The 17214-nt window shown below is 42.1% G+C and overlaps 1 protein-coding gene across 1 annotated transcript in view; it reads left to right on the top strand.

Moving 5' to 3' along the window:
* The first annotated feature begins 695 nt into the window (after positions 1 to 695).
* LOC144068546 (ryanodine receptor 1-like) overlaps positions 696 to 17214 on the top strand; it is a 44624-nt gene continuing 28105 nt past the window's right edge. Inside the window, exons 1-50 of the mRNA XM_077593151.1 lie at positions 696 to 887; positions 3247 to 3366; positions 3438 to 3536; positions 3623 to 3643; positions 3731 to 3805; positions 3896 to 3974; positions 4797 to 4909; positions 4977 to 5076; positions 5147 to 5243; positions 5313 to 5387; positions 5473 to 5629; positions 5689 to 5853; positions 5933 to 6054; positions 6140 to 6326; positions 6397 to 6532; positions 6620 to 6715; positions 7388 to 7506; positions 7613 to 7746; positions 7839 to 8080; positions 8164 to 8356; positions 8446 to 8662; positions 8737 to 8841; positions 8922 to 9025; positions 9095 to 9178; positions 9255 to 9414; positions 9485 to 9632; positions 9740 to 9945; positions 10011 to 10185; positions 10857 to 11065; positions 11150 to 11508; positions 11591 to 11720; positions 11791 to 11951; positions 12034 to 12196; positions 12273 to 12359; positions 12437 to 12663; positions 12844 to 13282; positions 13354 to 13932; positions 14004 to 14204; positions 14313 to 14424; positions 14507 to 14650; positions 14711 to 14984; positions 15063 to 15177; positions 15347 to 15479; positions 15567 to 15661; positions 15724 to 15859; positions 15930 to 16116; positions 16188 to 16299; positions 16383 to 16503; positions 16708 to 16877; positions 16956 to 17176. Coding sequence (XP_077449277.1) covers positions 840 to 887; positions 3247 to 3366; positions 3438 to 3536; positions 3623 to 3643; positions 3731 to 3805; positions 3896 to 3974; positions 4797 to 4909; positions 4977 to 5076; positions 5147 to 5243; positions 5313 to 5387; positions 5473 to 5629; positions 5689 to 5853; positions 5933 to 6054; positions 6140 to 6326; positions 6397 to 6532; positions 6620 to 6715; positions 7388 to 7506; positions 7613 to 7746; positions 7839 to 8080; positions 8164 to 8356; positions 8446 to 8662; positions 8737 to 8841; positions 8922 to 9025; positions 9095 to 9178; positions 9255 to 9414; positions 9485 to 9632; positions 9740 to 9945; positions 10011 to 10185; positions 10857 to 11065; positions 11150 to 11508; positions 11591 to 11720; positions 11791 to 11951; positions 12034 to 12196; positions 12273 to 12359; positions 12437 to 12663; positions 12844 to 13282; positions 13354 to 13932; positions 14004 to 14204; positions 14313 to 14424; positions 14507 to 14650; positions 14711 to 14984; positions 15063 to 15177; positions 15347 to 15479; positions 15567 to 15661; positions 15724 to 15859; positions 15930 to 16116; positions 16188 to 16299; positions 16383 to 16503; positions 16708 to 16877; positions 16956 to 17176 — 7952 coding nt within the window. The 5' untranslated portion in view covers positions 696 to 839. The remainder of the gene's footprint in view (positions 888 to 3246; positions 3367 to 3437; positions 3537 to 3622; positions 3644 to 3730; positions 3806 to 3895; positions 3975 to 4796; positions 4910 to 4976; positions 5077 to 5146; positions 5244 to 5312; positions 5388 to 5472; positions 5630 to 5688; positions 5854 to 5932; positions 6055 to 6139; positions 6327 to 6396; positions 6533 to 6619; positions 6716 to 7387; positions 7507 to 7612; positions 7747 to 7838; positions 8081 to 8163; positions 8357 to 8445; positions 8663 to 8736; positions 8842 to 8921; positions 9026 to 9094; positions 9179 to 9254; positions 9415 to 9484; positions 9633 to 9739; positions 9946 to 10010; positions 10186 to 10856; positions 11066 to 11149; positions 11509 to 11590; positions 11721 to 11790; positions 11952 to 12033; positions 12197 to 12272; positions 12360 to 12436; positions 12664 to 12843; positions 13283 to 13353; positions 13933 to 14003; positions 14205 to 14312; positions 14425 to 14506; positions 14651 to 14710; positions 14985 to 15062; positions 15178 to 15346; positions 15480 to 15566; positions 15662 to 15723; positions 15860 to 15929; positions 16117 to 16187; positions 16300 to 16382; positions 16504 to 16707; positions 16878 to 16955; positions 17177 to 17214) is intronic.

The following is a 17214-nucleotide window of genomic DNA, read 5'->3' as shown; positions in this document are numbered from 1 at the left end:
CTCATTTTCTGAACCGCTTTATCCCTACTAGGGTCGCAGGGGGTGCTGGAGCCCATCCCAGCTGACTTCGGGCCAGAGGCGGGGGACACCCTGAATTAGTGGCCAGCCAATCGCAGGGCACAAGGAGACAAAAAAAACCATTCACACTCACACTTAGAGGCAATTTAGAGTGTCCAATCAGCCTACCATGCTTGTCTTTGGAATGTGGGAGGAAACCGGAGTACCCGGAGAAAACCCACGCAGGCCCGGGGAGAACATGCAAACTCCACACAGGTGGATCAACCTAGATTTGAACCCAAGTCCCCTAAAGTTAAATTTCTAGTCTTTTTAAACAGTTCAGAGTGGTTAAAATCATATGTAGGCTTCCAACAATATATCACAACACAAAAGTGGTGGAAAAAAATGCACTTTCGCTGCCAGTTAATTATTGCCAATTTTATATGAAGTTCTTAATTCATTCTTAAACTGTTCGATGTACAGCGACAATAAATGGACCTGTATTGTATTTTACTCTACTCTGCAACATTGGGTAGCTCTCCTTCAAAGCAATTACTGCTAAGTGGAACAGCATACAACTATGTAAATAATTGCCAAATAAATAATAATAAAATGGAAGGAATAACTTATATAGGCCTGCCTTGCCCGTTTGCTCCTCCTCTTCATGATGCAGTGAAGAATGAGTAGTCAATCCCCTAGGCTGTAATAAAATAGTCTCAGAGAGAGAGCGGAGCTGGACCCTCATTGCCCCTCAGAAAACCTTCAGCAACATTTCTCCAGGAAGAGATCTGGAGAAACTATACGGCAAATTCTGGTGGTGGTGCTCTTAATGCCTCAGCATAATGGCAGAAGGTGCCGATGGAGAGGAAGAGATTCAGTTCTTGCGGACAGTAAGTGATGCTGTATCCTCTCCTTGAAGCCAAAAAAGTACTTGTAGTCAACATTAAGATTGACTAGCACAGTTGGTTTTTTTTACAGGCATTATTATATTTTTAAATTGCTGTGGATGCTTGATATTGTTCTGGTTCATCACCGAGGGGCACCCAATAACACGATGTGTGTAAAAGTATCTATGTGGTTTTGAGGGCTTATTTTTGTTTGCTAAGGAGTCCAGTTTGTTATTTTATCTTATAAACATTTTTGTTTAATGTAGTCGTTTATAACAATTTATCTAACAATTTAGAAATGGGGAATTGCACTCAAACAGGCTCCAGTAGGCCACATATGAGACTTGGCCGCTATGGTTTACTAGAGAGAATAAATTAAATTAAATAATATTTTAACTCCAATCATGTTCTTGGTTATTGTTTCACAGACCTACAATGAGTACAATAGGTTTGGGGTGTTGTTTTTACAAGAATTTATTCATTCATAATAAAAATGATCAATTCAAATGTATGTTCCGGTTGCTATTGTCATGCAGCACTTAGGGTAAAGTATGTTAACAATTCTTCACAATGTGTGTGTCAGTTGCTGCCTAGGGTCTATATATACTGTGTCGGGATTAGCAGCTTCAAAGTCAGGCCAGTTTCAGCACCTGCTTACTTCAGTCCTTGTGAAAATAGTGCTGCTGAGGTTATTTGTGCAATGTTCAATTACATTCCAAATGTTGAGTATAAACATGCTTTCTAGAAGTTTTGCAGCCAGTTCTCAGTTTTAATACACTAAAAACAACTGTCCTTCTACCCGTACGCCAGCCTATCTGGTTCCTTCAGCGCCATTGCTTGACACACATATTTATATAGAGATACAACGTCATAGAAACCTAACACGTACATCTGTCGTTTGCAATGTAAGTAAGAGAACACTGTTAGTGGACTGATATGCCAGCACTGCAGACACATGTAGATTACACGATTAGTTATTATACATTATATGATTACTGTCTTTTCGCTAAACATGATGTGACTAATGACAATTGTCATGATCTGTTATTCCTCTAATGTTGTGCATACATGCTACTGCACTGTATTTACTCATTGAACTACTCGAAAATATTATAATTGCTTGTGCTTGAGTTTGATTAAAGCCTTTACATCCATCTGTCTGTGTGGTACACCATGGATTGGTCACCAGTCGATTGCCTGGAACCAAATGACAAGCAACCATTCACACTCACTTGTATCTACTATATATATATATATATATATATATATATATATATATATATATATATATATATATGTATATATATATATGTATATATATATATATATATATATATATATATATATATATATATATATGTGTATATGTATATATATATATGTGTATATGTATATATATACTATATATATGTGTGTATATATATATATATATATGTATATATATACTATATATATGTGTGTGTATATATATATATATATATATATATATATATATATATATATATATATATATATATATATATATATATATATATATATATATATGAATGCCTGATGGATGACTATTTGAACCCAAAATTGAATTTAGAATTATGTGTTAAGTTCGGGTAGCATGTTGACGCTGAGATGGATGACCTACAGCTGCATTTGGAGTATTTAATTTCTATTAAATGTTATTGCTAAAGACTTTACAAATGTATACATAATAGAAAAAAAACTGATAATGGAACATATTTTTGTTGATAAATTTGGGTCAATCTTCAATTACAGTTCAAATGACCTATATTACATAATGACTTAAACTAGCAAACACTGTACCATGTCTGTGAGTCTTGTTACCAAAATGATATTTGCAGCATTTCGTCCTGGCATATCCTAGCGAAAGGAATTCGAGGAGAAAATTCCTACATGCAAGCAAGTCACACTAATTAGATTATTTGAAGCCGAGCAATATGGGTGACTCTTTCCAGTGAAATCTGAAATATCTGTTACTTTCCAAAACAAGACGCGTGAACAGCAGGTGCAGTGGCTTGAAATAGAGGGCTTACATGAGAGGCGGCGTCTAAGTTCATGGAGCCTTAGACGCAAGGCCAGGAACAGTGACAAAGATACATTATAACAATAAAGTCATAGAGAAACATTAACATTTGACATGTTTTGGCAATATATATGACCTTTTCTTCATCATAAGGCAAAATGAATATCTTGAAAACAGATAAAACACGGTCAATAATACTAGAATGTTTAGCGATTTCCTCCAAATCCTCACAAATCGGGGAACTAGTATAGCACCTCTACTTCCTCCGACTACCCTAGTTGAAATGACACTTTTATTGACTTTATGCTCAACATATTCTTTTAGGACGATCAGGTGGTTCTACAGTGCACAGCCTCCATTCTGAAAGAGCAGATCAAAGTCTGTCTTTCGTGCGAAGGTTTTGGGAATCGTCTATGTTTTCTGGAGACGACCTCCAATGCTCAGGTAATGCAGACTTTTTATCCTGCAATATTTATTGGCATCTACCGTTCAATCAAACCCTTGTCATGCTTCAGAATGTCCCACCTGACCTGGCCATCTGTTGCTTCATACTGGAACAATCCTTGTCCGTGCGGGCGCTACAGGAAATGTTGTCCAACACTTCTGTGGATGAGGTCTCCATTTTGCATCTGTCCTAATTAGACCTGCAGCTTTAGAACGTGTTGTTTTTCAATCAAATGTTTGTCTTTCCCTCCCTCAGGCTGTTGATTTGGATAAATGGGTAAGTTCAAATTGTTTTTCCTCTTGGCTCTTTGGACCCGAGAAACCGACCGCAGTTGAACCAGTGTTCTAGCTTTTTGTGTGCTAGTCCTCACAAGGTGGGGGGCATCGAACACTGCTGTACGGACATGCCATTCTATTGAAACACACTCATTCAAGCATGGTGAGTACATGTACACTCAAGCAAAGTATTCAAAACAAAAGAAATTGTGCTTTTCTCCAAATTTCTCTTGTCTGTCTTCCTCCTGTCAAGTACTTGAGCTGTTTGACGACGTCCCGCTCACTCACAGACAAGCTGGCGTTTGACGTGGGTTTGCAGGAGGACTCCACAGGTGGCTGGGAACTTCGATCTTTCGTACACACACCTGATTCATTCTTCTGTTTTCTATACCGGTTATACTAATTAGGAATCATATAAATTCAGAGAGAGTTGTCATTTAAATTTTTAGATGTGTGCTCATATTTTCACATATTTAGTCTGCACTGAGTTACACTACACTAAATATCAATTATCTGATGCTTGCACCATTTTGTATATTAGACTATTCCATGTTATACTTTATATCAGTGGTCCCAAAACTATTCCAGAAAAGGCCGCAGTGGGTGAGGGTTTTCGTTCCAACCTGTAAGAGGAAACCTTTCCACCAATGGTATCCTAGAAATGTAATCATTGGATTGCAGTCAGGTGCTCTTTTTTTCCAGTAGAAACCTCATTGCTTAAACTGGTTGTGTTGGATCGGTTGGAACAAAAACCTGCACCCACAGCGGCCCTTGAGGACTGGTTTGGAGACCTCTGCTCTACATGGTGCTTTTGAGAGTAATATGAATATATATATATATATATATACATATATAAAAATAGTGGGGTTTATTTATCTGTAGCTTTTGATCAATGCCTTCAAATTTACGTGGCCTTTCCTCTTCCTATTGACTTCTGCTGTGGAAATTGGAGATCGGGCCATTTCCATATCGCTTATACTCCCAAGGGTGACAGGGGGTGCTGGAAACCATCCCAGCCAACAATGTTTCTCTAATATTACAACATCCACTTTTCTCTCCCATGAAAGCATAGTTTTAAAAATACAGTACTCAATGGCTCGTATTGTTGGAACAACTAGCTAAGAATACCCCTGGTTTCTGCTTCTATGTCACAGGGGAAGCCTGCTGGTGGACCATCCATCCAGCATCCAAGCAAAGATCTGAAGGAGAAAAAGTCCGCGTTGGGGATGACCTCATTCTTGTCAGTGTTTCATCAGAGCGATATCTGGTAAACGCAAATGTTTCCCAAACCCTGCAATGACAGACTTTAATAACCAACATGCACATCTTCTTAGCATTTGTCTTATGCCAGTGGTGACTTGATGGTTGATGCTTCCTTCATGCAAACCTTATGGACTATGACCCCAGTGATGTCGGGTTGTGAACTAGCTGAAGGTCTGTTATCCTCTTTGTTTATTTTTTTGCCTTCTCGCTCCCCTTTAGCAGTGTGACGTTCCCTTGACAGGTTTTCTGACGGGAGGGTATGTGCTCAGACTCTTCCACGGTCACATGGATGAATGTTTGGCCATCCCAGCAGCTGACCAAGGGGATGATCAGCGGAGGTGAAAACAAATTCTAAAAATCAAATGACACTATTGAATGCATGACTTGGATTTGTGTTGGTCTTCAAGAGTTGCTCACTATGAAGGAGGAGCCGTTTGCAGTCACGCTCGCTCCTTGTGGCGACTTGAGCCGCTGCGTATTGCGTGAGTCTCCTCAAAAGATCCATTATAAACTTGAACCGTGTGCGGCCTGACAGTTTGTCTTCTCGCACATGCATTTTGGAACCAGGTGGAGTGGAGGTCACATTAAATGGGGCCAGTCTTTCCGAATACGTCACATAACAACAGGGAGGTACCTTCTCCTAGATGAGGAAAAAGGTCTTTTATTGGTCGACCCCGAGAAGGCTAATTCAAAAATGGCAGCCTTTTGCTTCAGAATTTCCAAGGTAAGCGAACGAAGGTGTTGAGTAGATCCCTTGCGGCTCTCATGAGGAAATCACCCTAGGAAAAAATCGAAGTCACCCAGAAGCGGGATGTGGAAGGCATGGGAATTCCAGAGATCAAGTATGGAGAGTCCATGTGCTTTGTGACACATGTCTCCTCTGGTCTTTGGCTCACATATGCAGCCGTGGATGCCAAATCTGCCCGTTTAGGCCCACTGAAGAGAAAGGTATATTCCAGTTTAAAGAAACCAAGTGCAAAATATTGGAATAAATTTGTATGAATAACAAAATAAACATATTTCCCAGGCCATCCTCCATAAAGAAGGTCACATGGATGACGCGCTGACAGTTGCCCGCTCTCAGACTGAAGAGTCTCAAGCTGCTCGAATGATTTACAGCACAACAGGCCTCTTCAACCAATTCATCAAGTAGAATTCCACACACAGTTCTGCTTAAAGTCCCTGTTTTGGTTCTGTATAATCTCAATGCCGTATGTGCTCCAAATATCTCCAGAGGCCTAGATGCCCTGAATGGAAAAAACAAATCTGCAAACCCACCTCATCTGCCAATGGACACAGTGGTCCTCTCACTTCAGGACCTGATTTTTTACTTTCGGCCCCCGGAGGAAGAACTGGAGCATGAGGACAAACAGTTCAAGCTCCGTTCCCTCAAGAACAGACAGAACCTTTTTCAAGAGGAGGTTTGTCTACTCCCACGTGGCTGCTTGTTAATTCAAGAGTTCTTATTAACTACTCCTCGTTGTTGTTCAGGGCATGATCACACTCGTTCTGGACTGTGTTGACCGGTTAAATGTGTACAACACAGCTGCCCACTTCTCAGAATACGCGGGAGAAGAAGCTGCAGAGTCATGGAAGGAGATAGTAAATTTATTGTATGAATTGCTTGGTATGTAACACTGGAGGTTTTACCATATTTTTTAAAAATCCTTTGTTTAGTTAGGTCTTTAACATATCCTCTGCTTTCCCCCTAAAGCTTCTCTCATCCGAGGTAATCGTTCAAACTGTGCACTGTTCTGCGATAACCTTGACTGGCTTGTTAGTAAACTGGATCGTTTGGAGGCATCATCAGGTACTTTAAAAACTGTTATTTTGCTACAGAAGTTAACACAGAATCAGCAGGGTGGAAGAGTGGTTAGCACATCCACCTCACAGTTCTTAGATTAAGGGTTCAATCCCTAGTGTTCTCTGGGCCTCCTGTGTGGAGTTTGCATGTTTTCCCAGTGCCTATGTGGGTTTTCTCCAGGTACTCTGGTTTCTTCGCACATCCCAGAAACATGCAGGAAAGGTTAATTGAACGCTCTAAAGTAGAGGTCTCAAACCGATTCCGCAAAGGGCTGCAGTGGGTCTGGTCTTTTTTTCAACCGATCCAGTCTCGACAGTTTAACCAATGAGGGGTCTTCTAAAAATAAATAGCACCTGGCTGCAATCAACTGATTACACTTGCAAAAGGTGTCCACTTGTTCAGTATGAATGAAAACCTGTACCCCCTGCGGCCCTTTGAGGACCGGTTTGAGACCGCTGCTCTAAAGTGTGCGTAGGTAGGAGTTTGTGTGCAAATGATTGTTCGTCACATTGTGCCCTGCCATTGGTTTGCAACCAATTCATGGTTAGCTGCTCGTAGTTAGCCAGGATAAACTCCTACACCCCCACGACTCTCGTAAGGAATGAATGCAAAAGGTCAGCCGCTAAATAAACTCTGTCTCATAGCCTCAAGTCATACTTTGATCTGCTTACATTATAGGGATCCTGGAGGTGTTGTATTGTGTTCTGATTGAGAGCCCAGAGGTGCTGAATATCATTCAGGAAAATCACATCAAATCCATCATTTCCTTGCTTGATAAACACGGACGCAATCACAAGGTCTGTAGTTTGTCGTGTTGTAACAATTAAAAAAAATACATTTGCATTTTTGGTTTCAAGATGAAAAACAGCACAATAACATTTCTCTTGGCTTTCCATTGCTCAGGTCCTGGATGTGCTCTGTTCTCTGTGCGTATGCAACGGCGTGGCTGTAAGGTCAAACCAAAACCTGATTACAGAGAATCTGCTTCCTGGCCGTGACCTCTTACTTCAAACCAATATTATTAATTATGTTACCAGGTTGGTCGTTGAATGTAAACATGCTGTATCAGTAATTCATGTAAAGAATTGTAACTTTTCTAAAACCTGCTTGAATTGTGTTTGTATTTCAGCATGAGACCCAATATTTTCCTCGGGACGTGCGAAGGGTCCACACAGTATAAAAAGTGGTATTTTGAGGTGATGGTAGACCATGTGGACCCATTTCTCATGGCTCAGCCGTATCATCTGCGTGTGGGCTGGGCTCTGACCGAGGGATTCAGTCCATACCCTGGTGGAGGGGAGGGCTGGGGTGCCAACGGTGTTGGGGATGACCTCTACTCCTATGGTTTTGATGGCCTTCACCTCTGGTCAGGTAATCTGAGTAATGTCGTAAAACCTTTACAGTGTTCGCTGTTTTCCTGAATAATATGCACGTACAATTAATTGTGTCATCAGGACGTGTTCCACGTCATGTCGCCACCCCCGATGAGCACATTCTGGCAGCAGAGGATGTAATCAGTTGCTGTTTGGACTTAAACGTGCCCAGTATTTCCTTCCGCATCAACGGTCATCCTGTCCAAGGCATGTTTGAGAACTTCAATCTGGATGGCCTCTTCTTCCCTGCTGTCAGCTTCTCTGCAGGAGTGAAGTACTGGGCACTTCCAATTCTGATATGATGAATAAACTGTTTCACAAAGTACACGTGGGACTAATTTATTTTTCCTCCTTAACCGCAAGGTTCCGCTTTCTTCTTGGAGGGCGCCATGGTGATTTCAAGTTCCTTCCACCGCCAGGCTACGCTCCGTGTTACGAAGCCGTTCTGCCCAGAGATCGTTTGCGGATTGAGCCCATTAAAGAGTATAAGCACGACTTTGATGGTGTTCGAAACCTCTTGGGTCCAACACAGTCCTTATCGCACACAGCCTTCACTCCTTGCCCTGTGGACACCATACAGGTAAAATATTTCCAAAGTGGCTAAAATTCTTCCTCCAAAATCTTCCATTCTTTGCATTTAAAAAAAAAATCCAGATTGTTCTTCCCCCTCATTTGGAGCGTATTCGTGAGAAGCTAGCGGAGAATAGTCACGAGTTATGGGCTGTGACTCGTATTGAGCAAGGGTGGACCTACGGACCAGTGAGTGCCTGTAGACACTGGAAATATTTACTTATATAAAGAGCACTTCCTAAAAATCCACAATTTCCTGTCATTTCAAGTTCCGCGACGATAACAAGAAGCTCCATCCTTGCCTGGTTGATTTCCAAAGTCTGCCGGAACCTGAGAAAAACTACAACTTAGCAATGTCCGGAGAGACTCTCAAGTAAGTATGTGCCTTATCCTTGTAAATAATAAACATCATTTCTAACTCCACAATCAATATTTTTCAAAGGACTTTATTGGCACTTGGGTGCCATGTAGGAATGGGAGATGAGAAAGCAGAGGAGAATCTGAAAAGAACCAAACTTCCAAAAACGTAAGTGTTTGCCCGTTTCAAACTGTTGAAATTCTCCAAAAGCTTCTGTCACCATCTTACATATGCTGTTCCTCAGATACATGCAGAGTAATGGCTATAAACCCGCTCCATTGGACCTCAATCACGTCAAGCTGACACCTAATCAGAACACTCTCGTGGAGAGGCTGGCAGAAAACGGTCACAATGTTTGGGCTAGAGACCGAGTTCGACAGGGCTGGACATATAGTATTGTGCAGGTACATTTCTGCATCCAGGGCATGACATCATCTGCACGTAAAATAACTTTTCCAATTTGTGCATTTACAGGACATCATGAATAAACGCAATCCTCGTCTGGTTCCTTATAACCTATTGGATGAAAAGACCAAAAAAACAAACCGTGATACAGTGTGTGCAGCGGTTCGAACATTAATCGGCTACGGTTACAACATTGAACCGCCGGATCAGGAGAGCTGTATGTTTGTACAATAAGACAAATAAACTGTGTAATATCCCATTTAACAATATTTGATCAAACCTGAGGAAGGGTTTGTAGAAACAACATTATTTGTGCTCATGCAGGTGGCCCTGGAACAGGCAGCACTCATGGAGATAAGATCCGAGTGTTCAGAGCAGAGAAGTCTTATGGCGTCACGCAGGGAAAGTGGTACTTTGAATTTGAGGCCGTGACAGTGGGAGAGATGAGGGTGGGCTGGGCCCGACCAAGCGTTCGAGCTGACACCGAACTTGGTGCAGATGAGTTGGCTTACGTCTTCAATGGTTTCAAGGTACGAATTAGCCATTTGTGGGAAGGACTGGCAAGTAAAATGGTACCTAAACTTGTCATTTTCAGGCCCAACGCTGGCACGTGGGAACTGAGTCATTTGGTCGGCAATGGCAATCTGGTGATGTGGTGGGTTGCATGATTGATCTCACAGAGATGAACATCATGTTCACACTCAATGGAGAGATGTTGATCAGTGATTCAGGCTCTGAGATGGCGTTTAAGGACATTGAAATAGGAGAAGGTAAGAATATTAACAAGTAATGATATTGAAATATTAGACCAGTACTGTCTCAAGGTTTGCTTGAAAATGTGCTGTTTAGTAATCAAACCAAAGGTTTTAAACTACAGCCTGTATGTGGTTTCAGTGCATCTAAAAAACATTTCTGTGTTCCGACTACAAAAGAGCCATCCAGTTTCAATCTGGATGGGCTAAAAATCTAATAATCGCCACCAGTCAGAACAAGACCTAAGGCACAAATGTGAAAAAACACAACCCAAACTTTAGATATATTTATTTATTCAGCTATTATTCAGTATATAATTTAATTTCACTTGGTTTATTCGTTTACATGTTGTTTGTCTTACTCACCATGTGTCTGTAAGCTGTGACTCTATTTGGAGAAGATACAGTGTGAATGGTAACTCTCAGCTTTTTGACTGAATATTATCAAGGCATCATGATTCACTTTAGGGACAATGTCTAGGATTTTAATTGTTCATATCAAAATGTATTTAGCTTAGGCGTTCATTGCTTTCTTTTTTCTCCGGAATGTAGTGTCCTCATCTTCTGTTCATTTACAAGGAATGATAAAACCTGTAAGAAGAGTAAAAAAATAATTTATCCTCTTCAAAACCACGGCATCTCTTGCGCATTGACATTTCATTTAGAGAGTATATGTAAACCATCCCTAGGCTTCATACCTGTATGCAGTCTTGGCCTGTCCCAGGTGGGACGGCTCAACTTGGGTCAGAATGTCAGTAGCCTCCGCTACTTTGCCATCTGTGGGCTGCAGGAGGGATTTGAACCTTTCGCCATCAACATGAAAAGAGACATCACCATGTGGTTCAGCAAGAGCCTCCCTCAGTACATTGCTGTACCAACTGATCACCCTCACATAGAGGTGTCTTTTTCTCATTAACACGTTATAGCGTGTGTAATTTACTATATTGTTTATTCATATGTAACCTCCTTGAATACCTTTTAGATGTCACGTGTTGACGGGACAGTGGAAACTGCTCCTTGTCTCAAGGTGATCCACAAGACATTTGGATCCCAGAACGCTAACACGGATTTGCTGTTCTTAAGGCTCAGTATGCCAGTCGAATTCCACGAGACTTTCAAAGTCCCTGCGGGGACCACCCTCCTCACTCGCACCCTCACTATCCCTGAAGAAGAGGTGGTAGAGGTGGACCCAGATTCTGAGTTTGAAATACTCAAGAAGTCAGCCTCGCGTAAAGAGCAGGAAGAAGATAAAAAAGAACCCTCTGTGCCCAAGGAGATACCTGGCATCAAAAATGGAGAGAATGAGAAGGACGCTTCAACTGAGAAGAGCAAGAAAAAAGGGTTTGTCTTGGATCATAGCAAGTTATTTCAGAGGAGGTTTGACAAATGTCAAAAAATATTTAATACATGCATTTTTATACAGATTCCTTTTCAAGGCCAAGAAGGCCGCGTTGATAACCCCACAGCCTGTTATTCCAACCATGCCCCGCTTAGTGGAAGATGTTGTACCAGATGACAGGGATGACGTGGACATCATTCTCAACACCACCACAGTATGAAATCATAACTAGTATTCATAGTCAAAACATCTCCCGATAATTTACATTAACTTTCCTTTACCAGTACTACTATTCTGTGCGAGTATTTGCTGGCCAAGAACCGAGTTGTGTTTGGGTTGGTTGGATCACCCCCGACTATCATCAATATGATCTTCATTTTGACCTCAGTAAAGTCAGGAATGTAACAGTCACCGTAGGTGATGATAAAGGCAACATCCATGATAGGTATGTTACAGCTGAATATACGTATATTCTCTTTTGTTAATGATAAATTCTAACTCAACGGCCATATGTTATTGGGGCACAGTATAAAACGTAGTAACTGCTACATGGTTTGGGGAGGTGAGTTCAGCAGCTCCCAACAGACCCGAGTGAGCCAAGAAGACTTTGTGATTGGCTGCCTTATCGATTTGGACACGGGACTAATGACCTTTACTGCAAATGGAAAAGAGATCAATACATTCTACCAGGTGATGGAACATTCAGTCTATTTTACTTTCATTTACTTATAACAGTATATTTGTTTAACATTGTCACGTGTTTCAGGTGGAGCCCAACACCAAACTATTCCCTGCAGTTTTTGTTTTGCCTTCCAGCCAGAATATGATTCAAATTGAGCTTGGTAAACTGAAGGTGAGTTCCAAGTCATAAAACAACTTTTTTTAAAAGTGTTTTTTTCTAATGATTGATTCATATGATTTTTGTGCCAGAACATTATGCCCATCTCGGCCGCCATGTTCCGTAGTGAACGCAAGAATCCAGTGCCTCAGTGTCCTCCGAGATTGGATGTCCAAATCTTAACTCCGGTCATTTGGAGTCGCATGCCCAACCATTTCCTGGCTCCTGAGACAGGGCGCATTAGCGAGAGACTTGGTTGGCTTGTTCAGTGTCAAGAGCCACTCGCCATGATGGCCCTCCATATTCCAGAAGAGAACAGGTGTGTCTCAAAATTCCACATGTACCCTACACCTGAGTAGTTTTAGAATTAGATTTTTGAATCCTCTTTGGCAAGATTCTATCATTTAATTAGTGTGTGAAAAAAACTGAAAAAGTGGGCCTTTAAACCCAATACCCTACAGTCCCTTGATTAGGATGTTCATTTTCTCCTACCCACCAGGTGCATTGATATCCTGGAGCTCTCTGAAAGAATGGATCTGCTGAAGTTCCACTACCATACGTTGAAGTTGTACGGCTCAGTGTGCGCCTTGGGAAACAACCGAGTGGCCCACGCTTTGTGTAGCCATGTTGACGAATCTCAGCTGTTCTACGCAATAGAGAACACCTATCTTCCTGGCCCAATGAGGAGCGGCTTCTACGACCTTCTGATCAGCATGCACCTGGAGTCTGCTAAGAGGAATCGACTTGGAACTAACAAAGAATTCATAGTGCCCATGTCAGATGACACTCGCAGTATCACCTTGTACTCTGTCATGTCCCATGCTTTACCTGGCGTCGGGCTCACCACATGCCTGCGTCCCAAAATCCACTTTTCTCCTACTGGGTTTGTTGGAACCAATCCAGACCTCTACACACTGAGTCCAGTAATTCCCTTACAGGTGAGGTGACCCACCAGAGAGCGAGCAGGCAGTACAAGTCCTGCTTCATTTATGTTTTGCTTCATTTCCAGGTGCTTAAAACCAAAGCACTTACTATGCTGATAGAAGCTGTGCAGGACGGAGGTCAAGCCATGAGAGATCCGGTAGGGGGTAGTGTCGAGTTCCACTTTGTTCCAATTCTGAAGCTCATCAGTACACTGCTCATTATGGGCGTTTTTGACGATGAAGATGTCACCCATATTCTGAAAATGATCGAGCCTACAGTTTTTAGTGGCAAGAAGCCAGAGGAACTGGGTGAGGAGGTTGCTAAAGTGGATGAAGACAAAGAACTTAAAGCACAGAAACCTCAGGTGGAGAAAGGTCAGGAGCAGGAAGATGTGCTGGAAGAAGAAGAGGAGGAGTTTGATGATGATGGCATTGGAGAAGAGGAGGAGGAAGAAGAGTTGGAAGAAGAAGACGTATTAGAGATGACAGAATCCATCATCCCACATGAACAAATGGTCAAGGAGACTGATCCGGTAAATGGAGAGAAAGGAGCAGAAGAAACTGAGAAAGAGATTAAATCTTGCGAGACAAGTGGTGAGCCCAAACAGGAACATTTAGAGCAAGGCCTATTCCAGATGAAACTGCCCGAGTCTGTCAAATTACAGGTATGTTGTTATTGACTCAAAAGGGAATAATGCCAACTGAACTGAAATACTCCTGCCAACCTTTTTTCCAGATGTGCACTCTACTTCAATATTTTTGCGATTGCGAACTTCGGCACAGAGTGGAAGCTATCATTGCCTTTTCAGACAAGCTAGTCAGCCAGATCCAATCCAATCAGAGGCAGCGGTACAATGAACTCATGTTAGCCTTCACCATGAGTGCTGCTGAGACAGCACGGAAGACCCGTGAATTCCGTTCGCCACCACAAGAGCAGGTACTCAGAGTTATGTTGTAAATGTGCACCTGACCATATTCAACTGTTAAGAAATTCACCAACTTCTAAGGATTATTCACAGTCATTTCATACATCGTTTCATCATAGGTCAACATGCTCATGAACTTCAAGAACTGTGCAGAAGATGAAGACTGTCCAGTTCCAGATGAAGTCCGCGAGGCCCTCCAAGCATTTCACAATACTTTACTGGGGCATTGTGGTTGGTTCTTTTCAGTGTACATACTTTTAAGCATCGTATGAAAACTGTGGCTCAGGTGTATAAGTGTAATATTTTATGTCAGGCGTTCATATTGAGGAAGAGGAGGAAGAAGAGGTAGTAGATAATTCTGTTCGTGGACGACTCCTCCGTTTATTGGAAAGGGTGAAGAAGATCCGTCAGAAGAAGGTGGAGGAGGAACCTGAGCCAGAGGAAGATAAAAAACCAAGTGAGCCTTCTCAGGTCTTGCAAACATACCACTCTCTTTTTACACCTTGATTCTTCCCAGGCACCCTGCAGGAGCTGATTTCCCATTCCACGATTCATTGGGCCCAAGAGTCCTTTATCCAGAACCCAGAACTTGTTCGTATGATGTTCAGTCTCCTCCACAGGCAATATGACGGGCTGGGGGAGCTTGTGCGGGCCCTTCCCAAGGCCTACACCATCAACGCAGTTTCCATTCAGGACACAATGGATCTGCTGGAGTGCTTGGGACAAATACGCTCCCTTTTGATCGTACAGATGGGTCCAGAGGAGGAGAGGCTCATGATTCAAAGCATTGGGTAGATTTTTATTTTTCCTATATTATCCACCATTGCCAATCCTTGATTCTTAAATCACACATGAACTCTCTTCCATAGGAATATTATGAGCAACAAAGTTTTCTATCAGCACCCAAATTTGATGAGAGCTTTGGGCATGCATGAAACAGTCATGGAGGTCATGGTTAATGTACTGGGTGGAGGAGACTCAAAGGTATTTTTTTTTAAATATACTCTGTACTATAGTATATTATATACATTTACTTGACTATTTTTTTAGGGAAAAATTTACCTCTAGGAATAGTTTTATCACGACATACTTTACGTTGAAGAAACGCTACTACTTTACATTTTTCCTCTTTAATCTACTTTTATGTATGCAGGAGATCAGATTCCCACGTGTGGTGACAAACTGCTGCCGCTTTTTGTGCTATTTCTGTCGCATCAGCCGTCAGAACCAGCGTTCCATGTTTGATCATCTCAGCTATCTGCTGCAGAACAGCGGCATCGGCCTCGGTGATTGTATTCACCGCGACTGATTTTTTTTAAAAGGAAGAGTGTGTTTCTGTTTCATCCCGTCTTATTGTATATGCTCTTCTTTAGGAATGCGGGGCTCAACACCCTTGGATGTGGCGGCAGCCTCCTGCATTGACAACAATGAGCTGGCGTTGGCTCTACAAGAACAAGACCTAGAAATGGTAAAAGCCTTGCAATCCTTAGAAACAAGAAGAAGTACTTGATTCGAATGATGTCATTCTAGGTGGTAAAGTATCTGGCTGGATGTGGGCTTCAGAGCTGTCCAATGCTCCTCTCCAAGGGTTACCCTGACATTGGGTGGAATCCATGCGGTGGAGAGAAATACCTCGATTTCCTTCGTTTTGCCGTATTTGTTAATGGTGTGTTCCATTTTGTTTGGTTAGTTCGTTTACAGCATGTGGTTTTAGTATACTTTTGTTTTTCCCACAGGGGAGAGTGTAGAGGAGAATGCCAATGTTGTGGTGCGGCTACTAATCCGTAGGCCCGAATGCTTTGGTCCAGCCCTCAGAGGTGAAGGTGGTAATGGTCTTCTGGCTGCTATTGAAGAAGCCATTAAAATATCAGAGGATCCTGCCAGGGATGGCCCCAGTGTCAAGAAAGACAGGCGTTTCCCCATGTAAGATCCTCAGATCCACTTGGTATACCGGAAAAAATACATCTAAATAATCTCTGGTAAAACTGTTGTAGGTTTGGAGGAGAGGAACAGCATGAAGAAAACAGGGTGCACCTGGGAAACGCCGTCATGTCTTTCTACTCAGCACTAATTGACTTGTTGGGACGTTGTGCTCCAGAAATGCATGTAAGATGCTTGTTCGGCAGGTTAAGAAAAGAAAAGCCAAGACAGAATCTGTACAAAAAAAAGATCACATTTTTGTTCAACAGCTGATTCAAGCTGGAAAGGGTGAGGCTCTGAGGATCCGAGCCATTCTTAGGTCTCTGGTCCCTCTTGAGGATTTGGTTGGCGTCATCAGCCTTCCGGTTCAGATTCCTTCTTTTGGAAAAGGTAAACACTCAGGACGTCATATTCAATTTCTCAAAAAAAATACTGTTTCTAATTAAGAAGAGATGCCTGGAATAACCCACACTACCAGGGTGTTATTATAGTTTTGACCAGTTATGTCCTTGTTAAGTGTCTTCTCTTCTACTCAGGGTGTTATTATAGTTTTGACCAGTTATGTCCTTGTTAAGTGTCTTCTCTTCTACTCAGACAACAGTATCATAGAACCGAAGATGTCAGCCAGTTTTGTGCCAGATCACAAAGCTCCCATGGTTCTGTTCCTGGACAGAGTGTATGGTATTGATAATCAGGATTTCCTGCTTCATGTGCTGGAGGTGGGCTTCCTGCCTGACATGAGGGCTGCTGCCTCACTCGACACGGTGAGGTTTAAAGGCACTGTGCACTTTGGTCTTTTTGAATGCTGTTTGTAATATTCTGTTGGACTGTATTTCCGCTAGGCTGCCTTCGGTACAACCGAGATGGCGCTTGCTCTGAATCGTTACCTGTGCTCTGCTGTGCTGCCACTTATCACTAAGTGCGCCCCCCTCTTTGCTGGTAGCGATCACCGAGCTATTATGATTGATTCGATGTTGCATACAATCTATCGGCTGTCTCGGGGACGAGCCTTCACAAAGGCCCAAAGGGACATCATTGAGGAATGCCTCATGGCTCTGTGCAAGTACGAAGAATCTCTAAACAGTTTATTGTTTATTGTAT

This window comes from Stigmatopora argus, chromosome 22, assembly GCF_051989625.1.
Source record: "Stigmatopora argus isolate UIUO_Sarg chromosome 22, RoL_Sarg_1.0, whole genome shotgun sequence".
Classification (NCBI taxonomy): Eukaryota; Metazoa; Chordata; class Actinopteri; order Syngnathiformes; family Syngnathidae; genus Stigmatopora; species Stigmatopora argus.
Note: the sequence above shows the minus strand (reverse complement) of the source record. Positions and strands in the feature narration are given on the sequence as shown.